We start from the raw sequence: 24,210 nt of genomic DNA on the forward strand, positions 1-24,210 counted from the left end.
TCTGACATTACATCAGGGTTGAACCCAGGTCTGATATTCCATCAGGGTTGAACCCAGGTCTGATATTCCATCAAGGCCTCTCTAAAAATTTGCAGTTTTGGCACGCAACACAATGCCACAGAGCTGTTTCCAGAGAATTTAATGTTAATTTATCTTATCATAAGCCGCCACCAATATAGTTTTAGAGAATTTGGCGATACGTCCAACCCGTCTCACAGGCACAGACCACGTGAAACCACTCCAGCCCAGGAACTCCACATCCGGCTGCTTCACCTGCGGGATTGTCAGAGGGGGGAGAGTAGGGTGCCGAGGAGTATTTCTGTCTGTAATAAAGCCCTTTTGTGAGGGGAAAAAAAACAGATTCTAATTGGCTGAGCCTGGCTCCTAAGTGGGTGGGCCTGGCTCCTAATTGGCTGGGCCTGGCTCCTAATTGGCTGGGCCTGGCTCCTAAGTGGGTGGGCCTGGCTCCTAATTGGCTGGGCCTGGCTTCTAATTGGCTGGGCCTGGCTCCTAAGTGGGTGGGCCTGGCTCCTAATTGGCTGGGCCTGGCTCCTAAGTGGGTGGGCCTGGCTCCTAATTGGCTGAGCCTGGCTCCTAAGTGGGTGGGCCTGGCTCCTGAGTGGGTGGGCCTGGCTCCTAAGTGGGTGGGCCTGGCTCCTAATTGGCTGGGCCTGGCTTCTAATTGGCTGGGCCTGGCTCCTAAGTGGGTGGGCCTGGCTCCTAATTGGCTGAGCCTGGCTCCTAAGTGGGTGGGCCTGGCTCCTGAGTGGGTGGGCCTGGCTCCTAAGTGGGTGGGCCTGGCTCCTAATTGGCTGGGCCTGGCTCCTAAGTGGGTGGGCCTATGCTCTCCCAGGCCCATCCAGGGCTGCATCTTACATAGATTAGGACCTAATTTATTTATTTAAATTGACTGATTTTCCTTATATGAACTGTAACTCTGTCTGTCTGTCTGTCTGTCTGTCTGTCTCTTGGAAATCCCCACGGTGTGTTCTATTTTACCTCTACCTCTTATAGGCCGGTACCTGGCTTGACAGTAAGTCTTGTCTTTTACAAGAGGTGTTACATCCCTCCTATGGTTCATGGTCCTACTGACAGTTCAACCTTCACTGCCTAGAATAGAACGTGTGAAATACATGTGTTTGTGTGTGAATGCATGTAACAGACAGAGTTTACTCAGCTGTGGTTAGAGATTTCCAATCACAAGGGGGGGGGGGGGGGGGGGAATAACCAACTCCAGCGACCTTTACATTCGATACTGAAACCGAGAACTCTGATGTTGCTGAAACTAATATATACATGCACTATACAGACATACAAACCCCAATGCATACATACAAACCTATACATACACTGACAAAACCCCATTCAGAATGCATTTCATTAGTCATTCAATAGTCCACCAACTAGTAAGTTAATGATATACTGTATGTCCTATGTGGACAATTCATCAATCAATCAAATGTATTTATAAAGCCCTTCGTACATCAGCTGATGTCTCAAAGTGCTGTACAGAAACCCAGCCGTAAAACCCCCAAAACAGCAAGCAATGCAGGTGTAGAAGCACGGTGGCTAGGAAAAAAACTCCCTAGAAAGGCCAGAACCTAGGAAGAAACCCAGAGAAACCCAGAGAGGAACCAGGCTATAAGGGATCGGTTTGCCTGGTCAATTCATCTAACGATTGCGGTCACAACACAATGAAACCAACTAATCTACATGATATATAACTACAATGATCCATGATCCAAGATGGCGTAGCAGTAGGACGTCTGTTTGTCTTGTCCCGTCCCATATAGATATTTTTCTTTTAATATCTTTTTTAAAATCTCAATTTCCATCTTATGGACTGAACATACTCTCCTGCAACCCGCCTCACTCATTGTGGTACGGATCTACTATTTTTTTTATGCTTTAGAACCAGAACCCCCATCGGTAGCTAGCCAGTTAACTAGCTACTAGCTAGTGGTTAGTTAGCCACTGCTAGCGGTCCTCACCCTTAACTCAGACATCAGCCAGCCTCAGCCCGTTCAATTCCTGTCAGTCTGCACAGCGCGATACCTCTATCAAACCTCTCTCATCGTCACTCAATGCCTAGGTTTACCTCCACTGTATTCACATCCTACCATACCCTTTGTCTGTACATTATGCCTTGAATCTATTCTTCCGTGCCCAGAAATCTGCTCCTTTTACTCTCTGTTCTGAACGCACTAGACGACCATAGCCTTTAACCGTACCCTTATCCTACTCCTCCTCTGTTCCTCTGGTGATGTAGAGGTTAATCCTGCAGCCCCTAGCTCCACTGCCATTCCCCAGGCGCTCTCATTTGTTGACTTCTGTAACCGTAAAAGCCTTGGTTTCATGCATGTTAACTAAGTATGTTCTATTCACTGCTTTAGCACACTCCGCCAACCCGGATGTCCTAGCCGTGTCTGAATCTTGGCTTAGGAAGGCCACCAAAAATCCTAAAATGTCCATCCCTAACTATATCACTTTCTAACAAGATAAAACTGCCAAAGAGTGCGGAGTTGCAATCTACTGCAGAGATAGCCTGCAGAGTTCTGTCATACTATCCAGGTCTGTGCTCAAACAATTCGAGCTTCTACTTTTAAAAATCCACCTTTCCAGAAACAAGTCTCTCACTGTTGCCGCTTGTTATAGACCCCCTTCAGCCCCCAGCTGTGCCCTGGACACCATATGTGAATTGATTGCCCCCCATCTAGCTTCAGAGCTCGTACTGTTAGGTGACCTAAACTGGAACATGCTTAACACGGCCCGGCCGTCCTACAATCTAAGCTAGACGCCCTCAATCTCACACAAGTTATCAAGGAACATACCAGGTACAACCCTAAATCCGTAACCATCGGCACCCTCTTAGATATCATCCTGACCAACTTCCCTCTAAATACACCTCTGCTGTCTTCAACCAGGATCTCAGCGATCATTGCCTCATTGCCTGTGTGTGTAATGGGTCCACGGTCAAACCACCACCCCTCATCACTGTCAAATGCTCCCTAAAACACTTCAGTGAGCAGGCCTTTCTAATCGACCTGGCCCGGGTATCATGGAAGGATACTGAACTCATCCCGCCAGTAGAGGATGCCTGGTTGCTCTTTAAAAGTGTTTTCCTCACCATCTTAAATAAGCATGCCCCATTCAAAAATGAAGAACTAAGTGCAGATATAGCCCTTGGTTCACCCCGGACTTGACTGCCATTGACCAGCACAAAAACATCCTGTGGCGTTCTGCATTAGCATCGAATAGCCCACGCGATATGCAACTTTTCAGGGAAGACAGAAACCAATATACTCAGTCAGTTAGGAAAGCTAAGGCTAGCTTTTTAAAACAGAAATTTGCATCCTGGAGCGCTAATTCCAAAAGGTTTTGGGACACTGTAAAGTCCATGGAGAACAAGAGCACCTCCTCCCAGCTGCCAACTGCACTGAGTATAGGAAACATTGTCACCATCGATAAATCTACGATAATAGATCATTTCAATAAGCATTTTTCTACGGCTGGCCATGCTTTCCACCTGGCTACATCTACCCCGGCCAACATCTCAGCACCCCTGCAGCAACTTGCCCAAGCCCCCCCCCCCCCCCCCCCCCCCCCCCCCCCGCCTCTCCTTCACACAAATCCAGACAGCTGATGTTCTGAAAGAGCTGCAAAATCTGGATCCCTACAAACCAGCTGGGCTAGACAATCTGGAACCTCTCTTTCTAAAATTATCCGTCGAAATTGTGGCAACCCCTAAATCAACCTCACATTCGTATCGTCTGAGATCCCCAAAGATTAGACAGCTGCAGCGGTCATCCCCCTCTTCAAAGGGGGAGACACTCCAGACGCAAACTGTTATAGACCTATGTCCATCCTGCCCTGCCTTTCTAAAATCTTCGAAAGCCAAACAGATCACTGACCATTTCGAATCACACCGTACTTTCTCCGCTATGCAATTTCCGAGCTGGTCACGGGTGCACCTCAGACTCGCTCAAGGTCCTAAACGATATCATAACAGCCATTGATAAAAGACAGTACTGTGCAGTCGTCTTCATCGACCTGGCCAAGGCTTTGAACTCTGTCAATCAACACATTCTTATCAACAGACTGAACAGCCTTGGTTTCTCTATTGACTGCCTCGCCTGGTTCACCAACTACTTCTCAGACAGAGTTCAATGTGTCAAATCCGAGGGCCTGTTGTCCGGACCTCTGGCAGTCTCTATGGGGGTGCCACAGGGTTCAATTCTCGGGCCAACTCTTTTCTCTGTATATGATGTCGCTCTTGCTGCTGGTAATTCTCTGATCCACCTCTACGCAGACGACACCATTCCATATACATCTGGCCCTTCTTTGAACACTGTGTCCTAACAAACCTCCAAACGAGCTTCAATCCCATACAACTCTCCCTTCGAGGCCTCCAACTGCTTTTAAATGCAAGTAAAACTTACTGCATGCTCTTCAACCGATTCGTTGCCCGCACCCTTCTGCCCCGACTGGCATCACTACTCTGGACGGTTCTGACTTAGAATATGTGGACAACTACAACTACCTAGGTGTCTGGCTTGACTGTAAACTCTCTTTCCAGACTCACATTAAGATCCTCCAATCCAAAGTTAAATCTAGAATCGGCTTTCAATTTCGCAACAAAGCCTCCTTCACTCATACTGCCAAACATACCCTCGTAAAACTGACTTTCCTACCGATCCTTGACTTTGGCAATGTCATTTACTCAGCAAACTGGATGTAGTCTATCACAGTGCCATCCATTTTGTCACCAAAGCCCCATATTCGACCCACCACTGCAACCTGTATGCTCTCATTGGCTGGCCCTCAACACATATTAGTCGCCAAACCCACTGGCTCCAGGTCATCTATAAGTCTATGCTAGGTAAAGCCCCGCCTTAACTCAGCTCACTGGTCACCATAGCAACACCCACCCATAGCACTCGCTCCAGCAGGTATATTTCACTGGTCATCCCCAAAGCCAACACTTCCTTTGGCCGCCTTTCCTTCCAGTTCTCTGCTACCAATGACTGGAACGAATTTAAAAAATCACTGAAGCTGGAGTCTTATATCTCCCTCACTAGCTTTAAGCATCAGCTGTCTGAGCAGCTTACCGATCACTGTACCTGTACACAGCCAATCTATAAATAGCCCACCCAACTACCTCATCCCCATATTGTTATTTATCCTCTTGCTCTTTTGCACCCCAGTATCTCTACTTGCACATCATCATCTGCATATCACTCCAGTATTAATGCTAAAATAAAGATGAAATAAAAAAAATAAAAATAAAACAATGGTTAAATATCACAAATAATGAGATCATTACAATCGATTTGTTGACCTCTCGAAGTTGACCTATCAATCTATAATTTAGACGATACTTAGTGTACATTTAACACTGTTAGCTGTTCTGTGAGAAGAGCGTTACTCTCCCACACACTCTTTGCTGACATTGCAAAGGAAGTGACACATGGGTAAAACTCTCGCGGAAACACCGCAGAGGGTGCAACTGTCTCCCCGATTATGTAGATGAGGAGAGAGGGGGAAGGTTAAAGGTCATGTAAGGTAGACGTGTATAGAAACCAAGCATCTGCCATCATAAATCATACATAACTGATATGTCAACATGGGCGACGTGCAGTATGACTACAATTGTTCATTGTCCCTATTTTGACATATTCTAATGAGACTGTGTTGATGTTTATTTATTTGTAAAAAAAAAAAAATGTAACTAGTCCAATTTCAGTTGAGAACAAATTCTTATTTACAATGACGACCAAACCCGGACGACGCTGGACCAATTGTGCGCCGCCATATGGGACTCCCAATCACAGCCGAGTTGTGATACAGCCTGGAATTGAACCAGGGTGTCTGTAGTGACATATCTTGCACTGAGATGCAGTGCCTTAGACCGCTGTGCCACCCTGGGATGTATCATGCACGTATCCCAACCTTCAACCACAGAGTTGACGATGCCATTATCATCATATTGACACAGCCTGTCACCCTACAGTGGGAATAACAGGGCATTGATAAATGACTGTGTAGGCCTGTACTGCATGTGAATAGATATTGTCCGTATTGATTAATTCATTCAATCAATTTATTTTGTATTTTTTTATGTTACCTTTATTTAACTTGGCAAGTCATTTAAGAACACATTCTTATTTAAAACAACAGTGGGTTAACTGGTCTAGGAACAGTGGGGTTAACTGGTCTAGGAACAGTGGGTTAACTGGTCTAGGAACAGTGGGTTAACTGGTCTAGGAACAGTGGGTTAACTGGTCTAGGAACAGTGGGTTAACTGGTCTAGGAACAGTGGGTTAACTGGTCTAGGAACAGTGGGTTAACTGGTCTAGGAACAGTGGGTTAACTGGTCTAGGAACAGTGGGTTAACTGGTCTAGGAACAGTGGGTTAACTGGTCTAGGAACAGTGGGGTTAACTGGTCTAGGAACAGTGGGTTAACTGGTCTAGGAACAGTGGGTTAACTGGTCTAGGAACAGTGGGTTAACTGGTCTAGGAACAGTGGGTTAACTGCTTCGTTCAGGGGCAGAACAACATATTTTTTACCTTGACAGCTCTGGGAGCCGATCCAGCAACCTTTCAGGTACTGGCCCAACCCTCTAACCACTAGGCTACTGTTCAAAGGATCTTAACAGTCCACCTGAAGGGATGATGCCGTGAGTTAAATCCCATGAGAACGTCTCGAAGCAGGAAGAACCACTCACCGCTGTGAAACATTACAGAAAAGCAACCAACAACATCATTTGCTGTTAGTTTCTATTGGACTAAACGTCTGTGGGTTCACCACAGACTATCGTACTGTAATCTCAACACAGTTACACATGCTGTGAAGAAAAGGGGCATGTGAAAGTTTTATTTTTGGTCTGCTTATCGTCTCTCCGGAGTTTTGTTTGGATTTGAATCTCTCTTAGATAAGAAGATAAGAATCTGTTACCGTGCGGTATTGTGAATGTCTGTTGTATAAAGTCGATGAGATCTGTTACCGTGCGGTATTGTGAACGTATGGGACCTAACTTCATGATGAGGAACGTATACACTGAGTCCTGCACTCACTACCATGCCTTGGTTGTATCAGAGTGCATTTAATGTGGACAAAGTGAGACTGAAACTGCTGAGATACTTGCTCGCCCACCACTTTCAGTCTGCAAGGAGAGAGAGAGAGAGAGAGCGAGAGAGAGAGAGAGAGCGAGAGAGAGATGTAGAAGTGTCACTGAAAGACAAGCAACAGTTTTCTATTTTTAGAACAGTAGAATTCCGTAGAAGTGTCACTGAAAGACAAGCAACGGTTTTTCCATTCTTAGAACAGCAGAGTTCTGTTGCTATGCTGTTGGTGGCATGTCTCCATAACTGCCGCGCCAGGTCTAATCCAGTGTACCATCAAATACTGAGTGTCAATGCAGACATACAGGACATAAGTTGTAGGTTCTGCATTCGTTCATTCTTGGTTTCATTTTAGATAGACACAGTCCATTTAGTGTACCTTCAGGGCCCTGAACGGTACAAGGTAAAAACACACAGGTGGTTTGTGCTGTGAAGCCCCTTTGTGCGCTACATCCTAGCAGCCCTGGGGTTGGGTTGCTTACTAAGAAACACCACCCGAGTTGACTGCGGTCTCTATACAGCTGAGCCTGTGGTCTGGCGGCCCGGGTGACTCTTATCGTAAGCCCTGACAGATAGACGCTTATCAGAAGTGACGAGAAGAGAGGAAGGGTTTTTCTGAGCTATGAAGACACCTCGTAAAAACCAACCAACTCCTTCCACAACACAGTAACTAAGGTGTTGTCAGGCTAAGGCTAAAGGGTTAGACTTACATGTATTGTCAAGTAAACATGGGTATTGATAAGAGAGGCATTTTAAAGCTCATGACTTTACACGTATCCTTTGGATCAGGTGGAACCCTAAGCAGAGAACAAAACGGGTTAAAAAGGACATCATATCAACCAGTTTTGCCCACTGGGTAGGCTGTACCTGTTTAAATCCTTCTGAAAAAGACTTGCATCTGTCATTCACCCAGTATAATGCTGGATTTCCTTTATAGGGCAGTGGCCATAGCATTAAGACACTACCACAATGCAGGGCAGAGCCCCTGTAGTCTCACGTGCCAGACCCAATGACTGTTGAGGAGTTCATCGATCCAGAGTATTGAGACATTACCACACCTCCTTGTACTAATTGCTAATTGCCTAGCAGAGAGAGCACACCTCCTTGTACTAATTGCTAATTGCCTAGCAGAGAAAGCACACCTTCTTGTACTAATTGCTAATTGCTTAGCAGAGAGAGCACACCTCCTTGTACTAATTTCTAATTGCTGCCAGAAGAGGACAGGCCACCCCTCAGAGCCTGGTTCCTCTCTAGGTTTATAATCTCCACCTGGTACAGCCAGAAGAGGACTGGCCACCCCTCAGAGCCTGGTTCCTCTCTAGGTTTCTAATCTCCACCTGGTACAGCCAGAAGAGGACTGAACACCCCTCAGAGCCTGGTTCCTCTCTAGGTTTATAATCTCCACCTGGTACAGCCAGAAGAGGACAGGCCACCCCTCAGAGCCTGGTTCCTCTCTAGGTTTATAATCTCCACCTGGTACAGCCAGAAGAGGACTGGCCACCCCTCAGAGCCTGGTTCCTCTCTAGGTTTCTAATCTCCACCTGGTACAGCCAGAAGAGGACTGGCCACCCCTCAGAGCCTGGTTCCTCTCTAGGTTTCTAATCTCCACCTGGTACAGCCAGAAGAGGACTGGCCACCCCTCAGAGCCTGGTTCCTCTCTAGGTTTATAATTTCCACCTGGTACAGCCAGAAGGGGACTGGCCACCCCTCAGAGCCTGGTTCCTCTCTCTAGGTTTCTAATCTCCACCTGGTACAGCCAGAAGGGGACTGGACACCCCTCAGAGCCTGGTTCCTCTCTAGGTTTCTAATCTCCACCAGGTACAGGCAGAAGGGGACTGGCCTGGACATTTAGAAATTCCACATGAGCCATGACTTTTCACAATTCTGCCACGTTCCATACTGGATGTTTATCATTGACAACTGGACTTGAGTTTGGTGATTCTGAAAACAGGACGTTGTCATTAACAACAGGAAGTTTGGTGATGTAGGCTACAATAGCCATCGCAGCACCAACGTGAAGCCTGCAACACACACACACACACACACACAATACCTGTGTGAAGCCTGCCCCATGTGTACTGTACGTGTGACCTCAATACCTGTGTGAAGCCTGCTCCATGTGTACTGTACGTGTGACCTCAATACCTGTGTGAAGCCTGCTCCATGTGTACTGTACGTCAGTACCTGTGTGAAGCCTGCCCCATGTGTACTGTACGTCAGTACCTGTGTGAAGCCTGCCCCATGTGTACTGTACCTCAGTACCTGTGTGAAGCCTGCTCCATGTGTACTGTACTTGTGACCTCAATACCTGTGAGGGCAGGGTGATCAGTGTTGCAGTTAGTAATTAATATCTTCATGCATTGTTCCATCTTGATAGATTGGTTTCCACTAGTTCCCTGTGGACACACACATAAACACGCGCGCACGCACACTTACACACGCACGCAAGCAAGCACGCACACACACACACACGCACGCTCGCACGCACACGCACGCACGCCCGCAAGCACGCACACGCACACACACACACACACACACACACACACACACACACACACACACACACACACACACACACACACAAACCCAATGCACGGACACACACACGCACACACGCACAAACCCAATGCACGGACACACGCACACACCCACACACACACACCCACACACACACACACACACACACACACACACACACACACACACACACACACACACACACACACACACACACACACACACACACACACACAAAGACAAACTAAACAGACCCTTTTCACGTCCTCATTTGCAGTCTTTTTTGAGCTCTAACTCTGTTGCCTGGCTCTGACTGATTCTCCTGCTCTGTACTGTAGATGGCAGACTCACTGTACAGTACAATCCACTGCCCGAGTCAATACTGATATTGAACCAGTCCGCAGCCTACAGTCTACAGGAGCAGTGACCTGAACAATTCACAGGTTGTATATTTTGTCATAATATTTCAACGTTTGTTTTTGGACTGATGCCCGAGTGAGCATTCTCCTTCAACGCATCGTCTATGAGCGCTGATGAAGATTTCATCAAAAGTGCATTACAGTGGCTTGGAAATACAATGCTATTCAACAGGAGATAAATAAAATGCAGTATAACGTTAGCTAGCTAGCTAAGATTGAGCGGGAGCACACTTGATTTTTTCAAAAACTAGCTAACGTTAGCATTGCTAGCTATTTTAGACAAAAGTCGCTAGCTTTTATTATGACAACATTGCCATCTGTCTAAAGTAAATTTGACGACACGATAATGCGGGCAAAGTTGTTTTCCTACTAAATATTTTGACAACTTCCCCAATGAATGACTTGTCACAACTTTTAGGCCACCACTATCGCACTATAGCTTTCATAACAATGGCATGACACGCAGGTGCAACCTTTGAATAGAAATAACAATGGAGGGAGGAAACAGGGAAACTCCACTCCGGAACTTCCATCAGGCCTCTGCCCGGAATTGGAATCTTCGAGTGATTAAATCATCTTTGGAATCTTTGGAATCTTTGTCCTTGTCCTAGTTCTTAGCTTCATCCTGTTTAGAATAGTAGATTGGTTCCAGTGTAGATACCAGGTCCTACTCCGTAGGTAGAATTTCACATACAACCATAGAATTTAACATACGAACTGATTTATAGAATCTCTTGAGTACAAACTGGGATACCCCCTTCTTCCTGGTCTCTCCCTCTCTTCCCGGTCTCTCCCTCTCTTCCTGGTCTCTCCCCTCTCTACACACAGGTCCACAGGAGAAGGGTTTTCCACTAGGTTGTAGGATACTGAGCCGTACTGAGTCAGGTGTTGCAGGCATCTCTTTTTATTGATACACAGGTTTAAATACAGACGTGATACATTCATTGGCCTCAGTGTGGGTTTTTTTTGTGGGTTTTTTTACAGACAGGGTTTTCATTGAAAAAAGAATGAAAAAACATCCATTGATATGCTGGCGTGATAAATCTACAGTTGAATGGCTGCATTCACTGTCACAGATTAGACCTTTCACTGAAAGTACAGACAATCTGGAGAAAACACACGTTTTCCTATGGCTTTACTTCAAATAAAGTAATATAGTCCTGTAGGAGAGCAACACTCCAGAGAAGCATATGGAATATATACACAGTACACAAGAACATGCAGTACTAGCAGTAACAGAACATGTAGTACTAGCAGTAATATAGTCCTGTAGGAGAGCAACACTCCAGAGAACCATATGGAATATATACACAGTACACAAGAACATGCAGTACTAGCAGTAATATAACATATAGTACTAGTAGTAACAGAACATGTAGTACTAGTAGTAACAGAACATGTAGTACTAGCAGTAACAGACCATGTAGTACTAGCAGTAATATAACATATAGTACTAGTAGTAACATAACATGTAGTACTAGTAGTAACATAACATATAGTACTAGTAGTAACAGAACATGTAGTACTAGTAGTAACAGAACATGTAGTACTAGTAGTAACAGAACATGCAGTACTAGTAGTAACAGAACATGCAGTACTAGTAGTAACAGAACATGCAGTACTAGTAGTAACAGAACATGCAGTACTAGTAGTAACATAACATGTAGTACTAGTAGTAACAAAACATGTAGTACTAGTAGTAACAGAACATGCAGTACTAGTAGTAACAGAACATGCAGTACTAGTAGTAACAGAACATGCAGTACTAGTAGTAACAGAACATGTAGTACTAGTAGTAACATAACATGTAGTACTAGTAGTAACAGAACATGTAGTACTAGTAGTAACAGAACATGCAGTACTAGTAGTAACATAACATGTAGTACTAGTAGTAACAGAACATGCAGTACTAGTAGTAACAGAACATGCAGTACTAGCAGTAATATAACATGTAGTACTAGTAGTAACATAACATGTAGTACTAGTAGTAACAGAACATGTAGTACTAGTAGTAACAGGACATGTAGTACTAGTAGTAATATGACATGTAGTACTAGTAGTAACAGAACATGCAGTACTAGTAGTAACAGAACATGTAGTACTAGTAGTAACAGGACATTTAGTACTAGTAGTAATATAACATGTAGTACTAGTAGTAATATAACATGTAGTACTAGTAGTAACAGAACATGCAGTACTAGTAGTAACAGAACATGTAGTACTAGTAGTAACAGGACATTTAGTACTAGTAGTAATATAACATGTAGTACTAGTAGTAATATAACATGTAGTACTAGCAGCAACAGTGGACACAAACATTCTCCCCAACTGAATATTGGTTCAAGTTCAAAATTCCAAGTCAGTCAAATTGTTTACAGTTATCCAAAGTAGATGAAGAAATAGACAAACAACAGGGGACGTGTCAGAACATGTCTAAGGGAATATGGCTACAAGCAACGACAGCTCACGAGGGTAAAACCAGTAAATGTGACATCAAGACGGTAAATGTAGTCACTGTAACGCAGGACTGTGTATATGTAGTCACGGTAACGCGTGTGTCTGTGTGTGTGTGTGTGTGTGTTGTTCCTGGCGGTCCGATTATTTCCTCAGTTCCTGCGGAGGCCCCTCCCCTGAATGTAGTCCTCCAGACCCTGTAGCTCTACCATGGCCTTGTCCAGAGTCGCCCTCTCGGACAGCTCAACCACCTGCACAACCAGAGATGGAACAGACGAGATGGTGTTAGCTGGAGGAACCTGTCTGTGCTTCTGCTTCGCTCTTTGGGTTTAGGCTGGGTAACTATAGAGACCGTTAGGCTGGGTAACTGTAGAGACCGTTAGGCTGGGTAACTGTAGAGACCGTTAGGCTGGGTAACTGTAGAGACCGTTAGGCTGGGTAACTATAGAGACCGTTAGGCTGGGTAACTATAGAGACCTTTAGGTTTAGGCTGGGTAACTATGGAGACCTTTAGGTTTAGGCTGGGTAACTACAGAGACCTTTAGGTTTAGGCTGGGTAACTACAGAGACCTTTAGGTTTAGGCTGGGTAACTATAGAGACCGTTAGGCTGGGTAACTGTAGAGACCGTTAGGCTGGGTAACTATAGAGACCGTTAGGCTGGGTAACTATAGAGACCTTTAGGTTTAGGCTGGGTAACTATGGAGACCTTTAGGTTTAGGCTGGGTAACTACAGAGACCTTTAGGTTTAGGCTGGGTAACTATAGAGACCTTTGGGTTTAGGCTGGGTAACTATAGAGACCGTTAGTTTTAGGCTGGGTAACTATAGAGACCTTTGGGTTTAGGCTGGGTAACTATAGAGACCGTTAGGTTTAGGCTGGGTAACTACAGAGACCTTTGGGTTTAGGCTGGGTAACTATAGAGACCGTTAGGCTGGGTAACTATAGAGACCTTTGGGTTTAGGCTGGGTAACTATAGAGACCGTTAGGCTGGGTAACTGTAGAGACCTTTGGGTTTAGGCTGGGTAACTATAGAGACCGTTAGGTTTAGGCTGGGTAACTATAGAGACCTTTGGGTTTAGGCTGGGTAACTATAGAGACCGTTAGGTTTAGGCTGGGTAACTACAGAGACCTTTGGGTTTAGGCTGGGTAACTATAGAGACCGTTAGGCTGGGTAACTATAGAGACCTTTAGGCTGGGTAACTATAGAGACCTTTGGGTTTAGGCTGGGTAACTACAGAGACCTTTAGGTTTAGGCTGGGTAACTATAGAGACCGTTAGGCTGGGTAACTATAGAGACCTTTGGGTTTAGGCTGGGTAACTATAGAGACCGTTAGGCTGGGTAACTGTAGAGACCTTTGGGTTTAGGCTGGGTAACTACAGAGACCTTTAGGCTGGGTAACTACAGAGACCTTTGAGTTTAGGCTGGGTAACTACAGAGACCTTTAGGCTGGGAAACTGTAGAGACCTTTGGGTTTAGGCTGGGTAACTACAGAGACCTTTAGGCTGGGTAACTACAGAGACCTTTGAGTTTAGGCTGGGAAACTACAGAGACCGTTAGGCTGGGTAACTATAGAGACCTTTGGGTTTAGGCTGGGTAACTACAGATACCTTTGGGTTTAGGCTGGGTAACTATAGAGACAGTTAGGCTGGGTAACTGTAGAGACCTTTGGGTTTAGGCTGGGTAACTACAGAGACCTTTAGGCTGGAAAACTACAGAGACCTTTGAGTTTAGGCTGGGAAACTACAGAGACCGTTAGGCTGGGTAACTATAGAGACCTTTGAGTTTAGGCTGGGTAACTACAGAGACCTTTGAGTTTAGGCTGGGTAACTGTAGAGACCTTTGGGTTTAGGCTGGGTAACTACAGAGACCGTTAGGCTGGGAAACTACAGAGACCTTTGAGTTTAGGCTGGGTAACTGTAGAGACCTTTGGGTTTAGGCTGGGTAACTACAGAGACCGTTAGGCTGGGAAACTACAGAGACCTTTGAGTTTAGGCTGGGTAACTATAGAGACCTTTAGGCTGGGAAACTACAGAGACCTTTGAGTTTAGGCTGGGTAACTATAGAGACCTTTGGGTTTAGGCTGGGAAACTACAGAGACCGTTAGGCTGGGTAACTACAGAGACCTTTGAGTTTAGGCTGGGTAACTACAGAGACCGTTAGGCTGGGTAACTATAGAGACCTTTGGGTTTAGGCTGGGTAACTACAGATACCTTTGGGTTTAGGCTGGGAAACTACAGAGACCTTTAGGCTGGGAAACTACAGAGACCTTTGAGTTTAGGCTGGGAAACTACAGAGACCGTTAGGCTGGGTAACTATAGAGACCTTTGGGTTTAGGCTGGGTAACTACAGATACCGTTAGGCTGGGAAACTACAGAGACCTTTGAGTTTAGGCTGGGTAACTGTAGAGACCTTTAGGTTTAGGCTGGGTAACTGTAGAGACCTTTAGGTTTAGGCTGGGTAACTGTAGAGACCTTTGGGTTTAGGCTGGGTAACTACAGAGACCTTTAGGTTTAGGCTGGGTAACTGTAGAGACCTTTGGGTTTAGGCTGGGTAACTACAGAGACCTTTAGGCTGGGAAACTACAGAGACCTTTGAGTTTAGGCTGGGTAACTACAGAGACCTTTAGGCTGGGAAACTACAGAGACTTTTGGGTTTAGGCTGGGTAACTACAGAGACCTTTAGGCTGGGAAACTGTAGAGACCTTTGAGTTTAGGCTGGGTAACTATAGAGACCTTTAGGTTTAGGCTTGGTAACTATAGAGACCTTTAGGTTTAGGCTGGGTAACTATAGAGACCTTTAGGTTTAGGCTTGGTAACTGTCGAGACCTTTGTGACAACAGTACTTCTGATGTAAAAAACAAAAGGGCCTTCTAAAATAAAAATGGATTGATTGAGGAACCTAGAAACAAGCTATTAAGGCCAGTCCATGACGCGTGCTTGCACAGTGTGTATCTGTAACACACAGTGAAGTTCTCTGTAACCCATCTCGAGTGTTATTGATGTGTGATCACTGGTGATTAAGAGGTAACGTGGAACCACACCTTTTTACTGGCTGCCTTCAGTCTCTGCAGCTGCAGTATGGCTGCATCCTTCGACAGCAGCTCCAAATCTTCCTCTATCTTAGACTGGGGAAATAAAACACAATACGTTTAAATATATATATATATATTAGGTTGTCGTTCATTACCTCATGCTGACGTGTCCCCGTGTGGTTGTTTAATTGCGGTTGAAGCTTGTTTTAACGTGCTTTTGTGTTTGATTGTCAGCGCCGTCCTGTGTTTACCTCATTCACTGGCTTCCCAGCAGCTTCCTGGTATAGCTTTTCACAGATCTTTACCTGCAATCAATCAATCAGCCAATCAAACAATCAGCCAATCAAACAATCAGCCAATCAAACAATCAGCCAATCAAACAATCGTATCTATTTAAAAAAAACAAAAAACATGTACTTTGTCAGATGTTGTCATAAATTGCTTTGACAGATTTAGTGTGAGAGTCTTCTACACAGACACTAGCTGGGTTACAGAGCAGTGTAACATAATCCCTGAAACACAAAAAAAGGGCCACAGGAAATCCTGTCTGTGTTTGAGGCTCTACCGTCACAGAGAGACGGTTCACGCAATTCACATAGGAAGTGTCCCCAAAACAAATGGCACCCTATTTCATATATGGTGCACTACTTTTAACCAGAGCCCTATGGACCCTAGGGTGCCATTTGGGAGGCAGTTATAATGTTTGAGACACTTACTGGGTGAATGCATTCCTTCACTTCATCCAGCAGGCCCCCGAGGTCAGGATAATTTCTGTCTTGTCTCTGGAGAACTTCCCGATAAAAGTCAATGATTTTGAGCAGGACACAGCCGTGGTACTGGACATGGGAGAGAACAGGAGAATGGACATTGTGTTTAGTAAATGTGCTGCCGAGGTCGAGCACGATGGACATGGTGTCGATGGAACTTCTTCATTGCACTCATTCGTCTCAGACTCATGCAGGATCCCAGAGCACCAACAGATCAATCAATCAAATGTATTTTTTATAAAGCCCTTTTCACATCAGTCGATGTCACACAAAGTGCTTTACAGAAACCCGGTGTAAAACCCAGATGAGCAAGCTATGCAGAGGCAAAAGCACAGTGGCAAAAGTCCCTACAAGTCAGGAACCTAGAGAAGAACCAGGCTTTGAGGGGTGGCCTGTCCCCTTCTGGCTGTACCAGGTAGAAATGAGAAACCTAAAGAGGAGCCAGGCTCTGAGGGGTGGCCTGTCCTCTTCTGGCTGTACCAGGTGGAGATTATAAACCTAGAGAGAGGAACCAGGCTCTGAGGGGTGGCCTGTCTTCTTCTGTGTCAGTCCTTACCTTCTTGTGCTTCTTGATCTTGTCAAAGGTGACTGTCTTTAACAGGATCCTGTCATCATGAGACGTGTTTGTCTGGCTGTACCAGGTGGAGATTATAAACCTAGAGAGGAACCAGGCTCTGAGGGGTGGCCTGTCTTCTTCTGTGTCAGTCCTTACCTTCTTGTGCTTCTTGATATGGTCAAAGGTGACTGTCTTTAACAGGATCCTGTCATCATGAGACGTGTTTGTCTAGTGAAGGAAACAACAGGTACAGTATGTCAATCCACTATACAGACTCATTCACACATGACCCATCAAAATAGAATCTATCTCTGTTTAGCCATTGGGAGTGTAATGACCCATCAAAATATGATCTATCTCTGGTTAGCCATTGAGAGTGCAATGACCCATCAAAATATGATCTATCTCTGGTTAGCCATTGAGAGTGCAATGACCCATCAAAAATAGAATATATCTCTGGTTAGCCATTGGGAGTGTAATGACCCATCAAAAATAGAATATATCTCTGGTAAACCATTGGGAGTGTAATGACCCATCAAAAATAGAATCTATCTCTGGTAAACCATTGGGAGTGTAATGACCCATCAAAAATAGAATCTATCTCTGGTAAACCATTGGGAAGGGTACCCATGATTTTACCACTCAAAAAGCAAAAGCATTGTGACATAAACAACAACAACAACAATAAACACATAAACAAACGTACAGTCAATAACACAATAGAAAGATCTGTGTACAGTGTGTGTAAATGAAGTAAGGTAAGGTAAGGCAATAAATAGGCCAATAGTGGTTAAATAAATTACAATTTAGCAATTAACACTGGAGTGATACAGCATATGCGCAGTTAAGGATGTGTAAGTAGGAATACTGGTGTGCAAAAGAGCAGAAAAACAAAAAACACAATGGGGATGAGGTAGGTAGTTGGTTGTAAGGGCTATTTACAGATCGGTAAGCTGCTCTGACAGCTGACGTTTAAAGTTAGTGAGGGAGATATAAGTCTCCAACTTCAGTGATTTTTCCAATTCGTTCCAGTCATTGGAAGCAGAGAACTGGAAGGAAAGGCGGCCAAAAGAGGTGTTGGCTTTGGGGATGACCAGTGCAATATACAGTGCCTTGCGAAAGTATTCGGCCCCCTTGAACTTTGCGACCTTTTGCCACATTTCAGGCTTCAAGCATAAAGATATAAAACTGTATTTTTTTTGTGAAGAATCAACAACAAGTGGGACACAATCATGAAGTGGAACGACATTTATTGGATATTTCAAACTTTTTTAACAAATCAAAAACTGAAAAATTGGGAGTGCAAAATTATTCAGCCCCTTTACTTTCAGTGCAGCAAACTCTCTCCAGAAGTTCAGTGAGGATCTCTGAATGATCCAATGTTGACCTAAATGACTAATGATGATAAATACAATCCACCTGTGTGTAATCAAGTCTCTGTATAAATGCACCTGCACTGTGATAGTCTCAGAGGTCCGTTAAAAGTGCAGAGAGCATCATGAAGAACAAGGAACACACCAGGCAGGTCCGAGATACTGTTGTGAAGAAGTTTAAAGCCGGATTTGGATACAAAAAGATTTCCCAAGCTTTAAACATCCCAAGGAGCACTGTGCAAGCAATAATATTGAAATGGAAGGAGTATCAGACCACTGCAAATCTACCAAGACCTGGCCGTCCCTCTAAACTTTCAGCTCATACAAGGAGAAGACTGATCAGAGATGCAGCCAAGAGGCCCATGATCACTCTGGATGAACTGCAGAGATCTACAGCTGAGGTGGGAGACTCTGTCCATAGGACAACAATCAAGTCGTATATTGCACAAATCTGGCCTTTATGGAAGAGTGGCAAGAAGAAAGCCATTTCTTAAAGATATCCATAAAAAGTGTATTTTAAAGTTTGCCACACGCCACCTGGGAGACACACCAAACATGGGCTCTGGTCAGATGAAACCAAAATTGAACTTTTTGGCAACAATGAAAAACGTTATGTTTGGCGTAAAAGCAACACAGCTGAACACACCATCCCCACTGTCAAACATGGTGGTGGCAGCATCATGGTTTGGGCCTGCTTTTCTTCAGCAGGGACAGGGAAGATGGTTAAAATTGATGGGAAGATGGATGGAGCCAAATACAGGACCATTCTGGAAGAAAACCTGATGGAGTCTGCAAAAGACCTGAGACTGGGACGGAGATTTGTCTTCCAACAAGACAATGATCCAAAACATAAAGCAAAATCTACAATGGAATGGTTAGAATGTGTTAGAATGGCCAAGTCAAAGTCCAGACCTGAATCCAATCAAGAATCTGTGGAAAGAACTGAAAACTGCTGTTCACAAATGCTCTCCATCCAACCTCACTGAGCTCGAGCTGTTTTGCAAGGAGGAATGGGAAAAAATGTCAGTCTCTCGATGTGCAAAACTGAAAGAGACATACCCCAAGCGACTTACAGCTGTAATCGCAGCAAAAGGTGGCGCTACAAAGTATTAACTTAATAATAATTTTGCACGCCCAATTTTTCAGTTTTTGATTTGTTAAAAAAGTTTGAAATATCCAATAAATGTCGTTCCACTTCATGATTGTGTCCCACTTGTTGTTGATTCTTCACAAAAAAATACAGTTTTATATCTTTATGTTTGAAGCCTGAAATGTGGCAAAAGGTCGCAAAGTTCAAGGGGGCCGAATACTTTCGCAAGGCACTGTACCTGCTGGAACGCGTGCTACGGGTGGGTGTTGCTATGGTGACCAGTGAGCTGAGATAAGGCGGAGCTTTACCTAGCAAAGACCAACGAGAGCATACAGGTCGCAGTGGTAGGTAGTATATGGGGCTTTGGTGACAAAACGGATGGCACTGTGATAGAATGCATCAAAATGGCTAAGCAGAGTGTTGGAGACTATTTTGAAAATGACATCACCGAAGTCAAGGATCGGTAGGATAGTCAGTTTTACGAGGGTATGTTTGGCAGCATGAGTGAAGGAGGCTTTGTTTGCGAAATAGGAAGCCGATTCTAGATTTAACTTTGGATTGGAGATGCTTAATGTGAGTCTGGATGGAGAGTTTACAGTCTAGCCAGACACCTAGGTATTTGTAGTTGTCCACATATTCTAAGTCAGAACCGTCCAGAGTAGTCATGCTAGACGGGCAGGTGGGTGTGGGCAGCGATCGGTTGAAGAGCATGCATTTCGTTTTACTAGCATTTAAGAGCAGTTGGAGGCCATGGAAGGAGTGTTGTATGGCATTGAAGCTCGTTTTTAGGTTTGTTAGCACAGTGTCCAAAGAAGGGCCAGATGTGTATGGAATGGTGTCGTCTGCATAGAGGTGGATCAAAGAATCACCCGCACCAAGAGCAACATCATTGATATATACAGAGAAAAGAGTCGGCCCGAGAATTGAACCCTGTGGCACCCCCATAGAGACTGCCAGAGACAACAGGCCCTCCGATTTGACACATTGAACTCTGTCTGCGAAGTAGTTGGTGAACCAGGCGAGGCAATCATTAGAGAAACCAAGGCTGTTCAGTCTGCCGATAAGAATACGGTGATTGACAGAGTCGAAAGCCTTGGCCAGGTCGATGAAGACGGCTGCACAGTTCCTGTCTTTTATCTATGGCGGTTATGATATCGTTTAGAGCCTTGAGCGTGGCTGAGGTGCACCCGTGACCAGCTCGGAAACCAGATTGCATAGCGGAGAAGGTACGGTGGGATTGGAAATGGTCAGTGATCTGTTTGTTGACTTGGCTTTCGAAGACTTTAGAAAGGCAGGGCAGGATGGAAAGGTAAAAGCTCTAACTGTTTGGGCACCTGGATAGCATGACAGAACTCTGCAGGTTATCTCTACAGTAGATTGCAATGCCACCCCCTTCAGCAGTTCTGTCTTGACAGAAAATTTTGTAGTTGGGGATGGAATCCTACATTGTCTTTGGGGGAGAGTTCCTGATGTACAGTATACTGTATATATAGATATATATACAGTAGTGTACTGATGAAGACAGTATATATAGAGAGATATACAGTAGTTTGCTGATGAAGACAGTATATATAGAGAGATATACAGTCGTCTACTGATGAAGACAGTATATATATAGAGAGATATACAGTAGTCTACTGATGAAGACAGTATATATATAGAGAGATATACAGTAGTCTACTGATGAAGTCAGTATATATAGAGATATACTACAGTAGTCTACTGATGAAGTCAGTATATATAGAGAGATATACAGTAGTCTACTGATGAAGACAGTATATATAGAGATATACTACAGTAGTCTACTGATGAAGACAGTATATATAGAGAGAGATATACAGTAGTTTACTGATGAAGACAGTATATATAGAGAGATATACAGTAGTCTGCTGATGAAGACAGTATACAGTTGGCAGGTCGATTAGGACATCTACTTTGTGCACGACACAAGTAATTTTTCCAACAATTGTTAACAGACAGATTATTTCACTTATGATTCACTGTATCACAATTCCAGTGGGTCATACACTAAGTTGACTGTGCCCTTAAACAGCTTGGAAAATTCCAGAAAATGATGTCATGGCTGTAGAAAAAATAGAACTGTTTGGCCATAATGACCATCGTTATGTTTGGAGGAAAAAGGGGGAGGCTTGCAAGCCGAAGAACACCATCCCAACCGTGAAGCACGGGGGTGGCAGCATCATGTTGTGGAGGGGCTTTGCTGCAGGAGAGACTGGTGCACTTCACAAAATAGATGGCATCATGAGGCGGAAAAATTATGTGGATATATTGAAGCAACATCTCAAGACATCAGTCAGGAAGTTAAAGCGTGGTTGCAAATGGGTCTTCCAAATGGACAATGACCCCAAGCATACTTCCAAAGTTGTGGCAAAATGGCTTAAGGACAACAAAGTCAAGTTATTGGAGTGGCCATCACAAAGCCCTGACCTCAATCCTATAGAACATATGTGGACAGAACTGAAAAAGCATGTCGAGCAAGGAGACCTACAAACCTGACTCAGTTACACCAGCTCTGTCAGGAGGAATGGGGCCAATATTCACCCAACTTATTGTGGGAAGCTTGTTGAAGGCTACCCAAAATGTTTGACCCAAGTTAAACAATTTAAAGGCAATGCTACCATATACTAATTGAGTGTATGTAAACTTCTGACCCACTGGGAATGTGATGAAATAAATAAAAGCTGAAATAAATAATTCTCTCTACTATTATTCTGACATTTCACATTCTTAAAATAAAGTGGTGATCCTAACTGACCTAAGACAGGACATTTTTACACAGATTAAATGTCAGGAATTGTGAAAAACTGATTTTAAATGTATTTGGCTAAAGTGTATGTAAACTTCCCACTTCAACTGACAGTATATGTAGTTTTCTAATGAAGACAGTATATAGAGAGAGATATACAGTAGTCTACTGATGAAGACAGTGTAAATATAGAGATATACAGTAGTCTATTGATGAAGACAATATATATATATAGAGAGATATACAGTAGTCTATTGATGAAGACAGTATATATAGAGATATACAGTAGTTTACTGATGAAGACAGTATATATAGAGATATACAGTAATCTACTGATGAAGACAGTATATATAGAGATATACAGTAGTCTACTGATGAAGACTACTGATGAAGACAGTATATATAGAGATATACAGTAGTTTACTGATGAAGACAGTATATATAGAGATATACAGTAGTTTACTGATGAAGACAATATATATAGAGAGAGATATACAGTAGTCTACTGATGAAGACAGTATATATAGAGATATACAGTAGTCTACTGATGAAGACAGTATATATATAGAGATAAACAGTAGTCTACTGATGAAGACAATATATATATAGAGAGAGATATACAGTAGTCTACTGATGAAGACAATATATATAGAGAGAGATATACAGTAGTCTACTGATGAAGACAGTATATATATAGAGATAAACAGTAGTCTACTGATGAAGACAATATATATATAGAGAGATATACAGTATATATATAGAGATATACAGTAGTCTACTGATGAAGACAGTATATATATAGAGATATACAGTAGTCTACTGATGAAGACAGTATATATATAGAGATATACAGTAGTCTACTGATGAAGACAGTATATATATAGAGATATACAGTAGTCTACTGATGAAGACAGTATATATATAGAGATATACAGTAGTCTACTGATGAAGACAGTATATATATAGAGATATACTACAGTAGTCTACTGATGAAGACAGTATATATAGAGATATATACAGTAGTCTACTGATGAAGACAGTATATATAGAGATATATACAGTAGTCTACTGATGAAGACAGTATATATAGAGATATACAGCAGTCTACTGATGAAGACAGTATGTGTAACTACAGTTGGTCAGTACTTACGAAGTCTTTCTGGACTTCCTGGATCAGCTCCTGCAGTTTGGCCAGGTCCACACAGTGAGAGAACCTGTTCTTCCCACACACCCTGGACCGGGCTCTGGACCGGGCCTCCCTCTGGACCCGGGAAGTAGCACAGTCCTGACCCATAACAGCCAGAAGGAGAACCAGCAGCAGAGAGAACGGGACCACACTGGACAAACTGGGCATATTTATACTGGATCAACTGGTGCCTGCTTCGACTGGTTCAACTTGTGCCTGCTTCGACTGGATCAACTGGTGCCTGCTTCGATTGGATCAACTGGTGCCTGCTTCGACTGGGTCAACTGCTCACCTTGTCTCTATCTGAATCACCTGGTCACCTGGTTCGTTCAATTTCTGTTTGAATCACCTGATTCAAATGACCTGCCAAATATCTGACCTACAGCACATACAGGATCTGATTCACTGAATCTCTGAATCACTGATGTACAATCGACTCACTGAGTTTCCTACTCTACTAACTGACTGATTGAAAGACTGACTGAGCAAATGATTCCCTTCTTCTTCCCGTCCTCTCAGCAGGTGAGTCAGTCAGGTCTGCTCTGTTCTCCGCAGGTGAAATCTCTGTGGGTCTGGCATTCCTCTCTACAGTCACTACTAACCTTTATACGCTGCCATAGCTCCTCCTGATGATGTAACATTACACACACACACACAAACACACCTAAACGTGCACACATCTCCCTCCCTCCCTCCCTCCCTCCCTCCCTCCCTCCCTCCCTCTTTCACTGCATGTTGTCATTCTGCTCTCTGGAATGTGCAACCTGACAACAGAATGGTTGGTGTCCCGTTGAAACCTGAGGTGGGCAGATATTCTATCCCTTTGTTCATTCCTGTGGATCCACTCTGGTGTCCGGGTCCTGAGAAGCTGTACTCTGTACAGTGCAGGACAAAACACCAAACAACTACATTGCGCATCATAACAG

General features: G+C 44.0%; 1 protein-coding gene across 2 annotated transcripts; it reads right to left on the minus strand.

The window, feature by feature from the left end:
- Nucleotides 1–12,235: 12,235 nt before the first annotated feature.
- Nucleotides 12,236–23,876, minus strand: LOC110516460. 2 transcript variants are annotated; one of them, XM_036956641.1, is made up of 6 exons: nucleotides 23,249–23,876; nucleotides 16,869–16,940; nucleotides 16,262–16,381; nucleotides 15,797–15,850; nucleotides 15,555–15,638; nucleotides 12,236–12,764 (listed from the first exon to the last, which is right to left on the minus strand). In XM_036956641.1, exons 1-6 carry the CDS (start codon nucleotides 23,450–23,452, stop codon nucleotides 12,666–12,668), a joined length of 633 nt encoding a protein of 210 aa, XP_036812536.1. In that variant the 5' UTR covers nucleotides 23,453–23,876; the 3' UTR covers nucleotides 12,236–12,665. The 2 variants fall into 2 exon arrangements, with proteins under 2 accessions (XP_036812536.1, XP_036812535.1); XM_036956640.1 differs by lacking the exon at nucleotides 16,869–16,940 and adding an exon at nucleotides 17,025–17,096.
- Nucleotides 23,877–24,210: the final 334 nt, after the last annotated feature.

The sequence above is a fragment of the Oncorhynchus mykiss genome, chromosome 21 (assembly GCF_013265735.2).
Source record: "Oncorhynchus mykiss isolate Arlee chromosome 21, USDA_OmykA_1.1, whole genome shotgun sequence".
Classification (NCBI taxonomy): domain Eukaryota; kingdom Metazoa; phylum Chordata; class Actinopteri; order Salmoniformes; family Salmonidae; genus Oncorhynchus; species Oncorhynchus mykiss.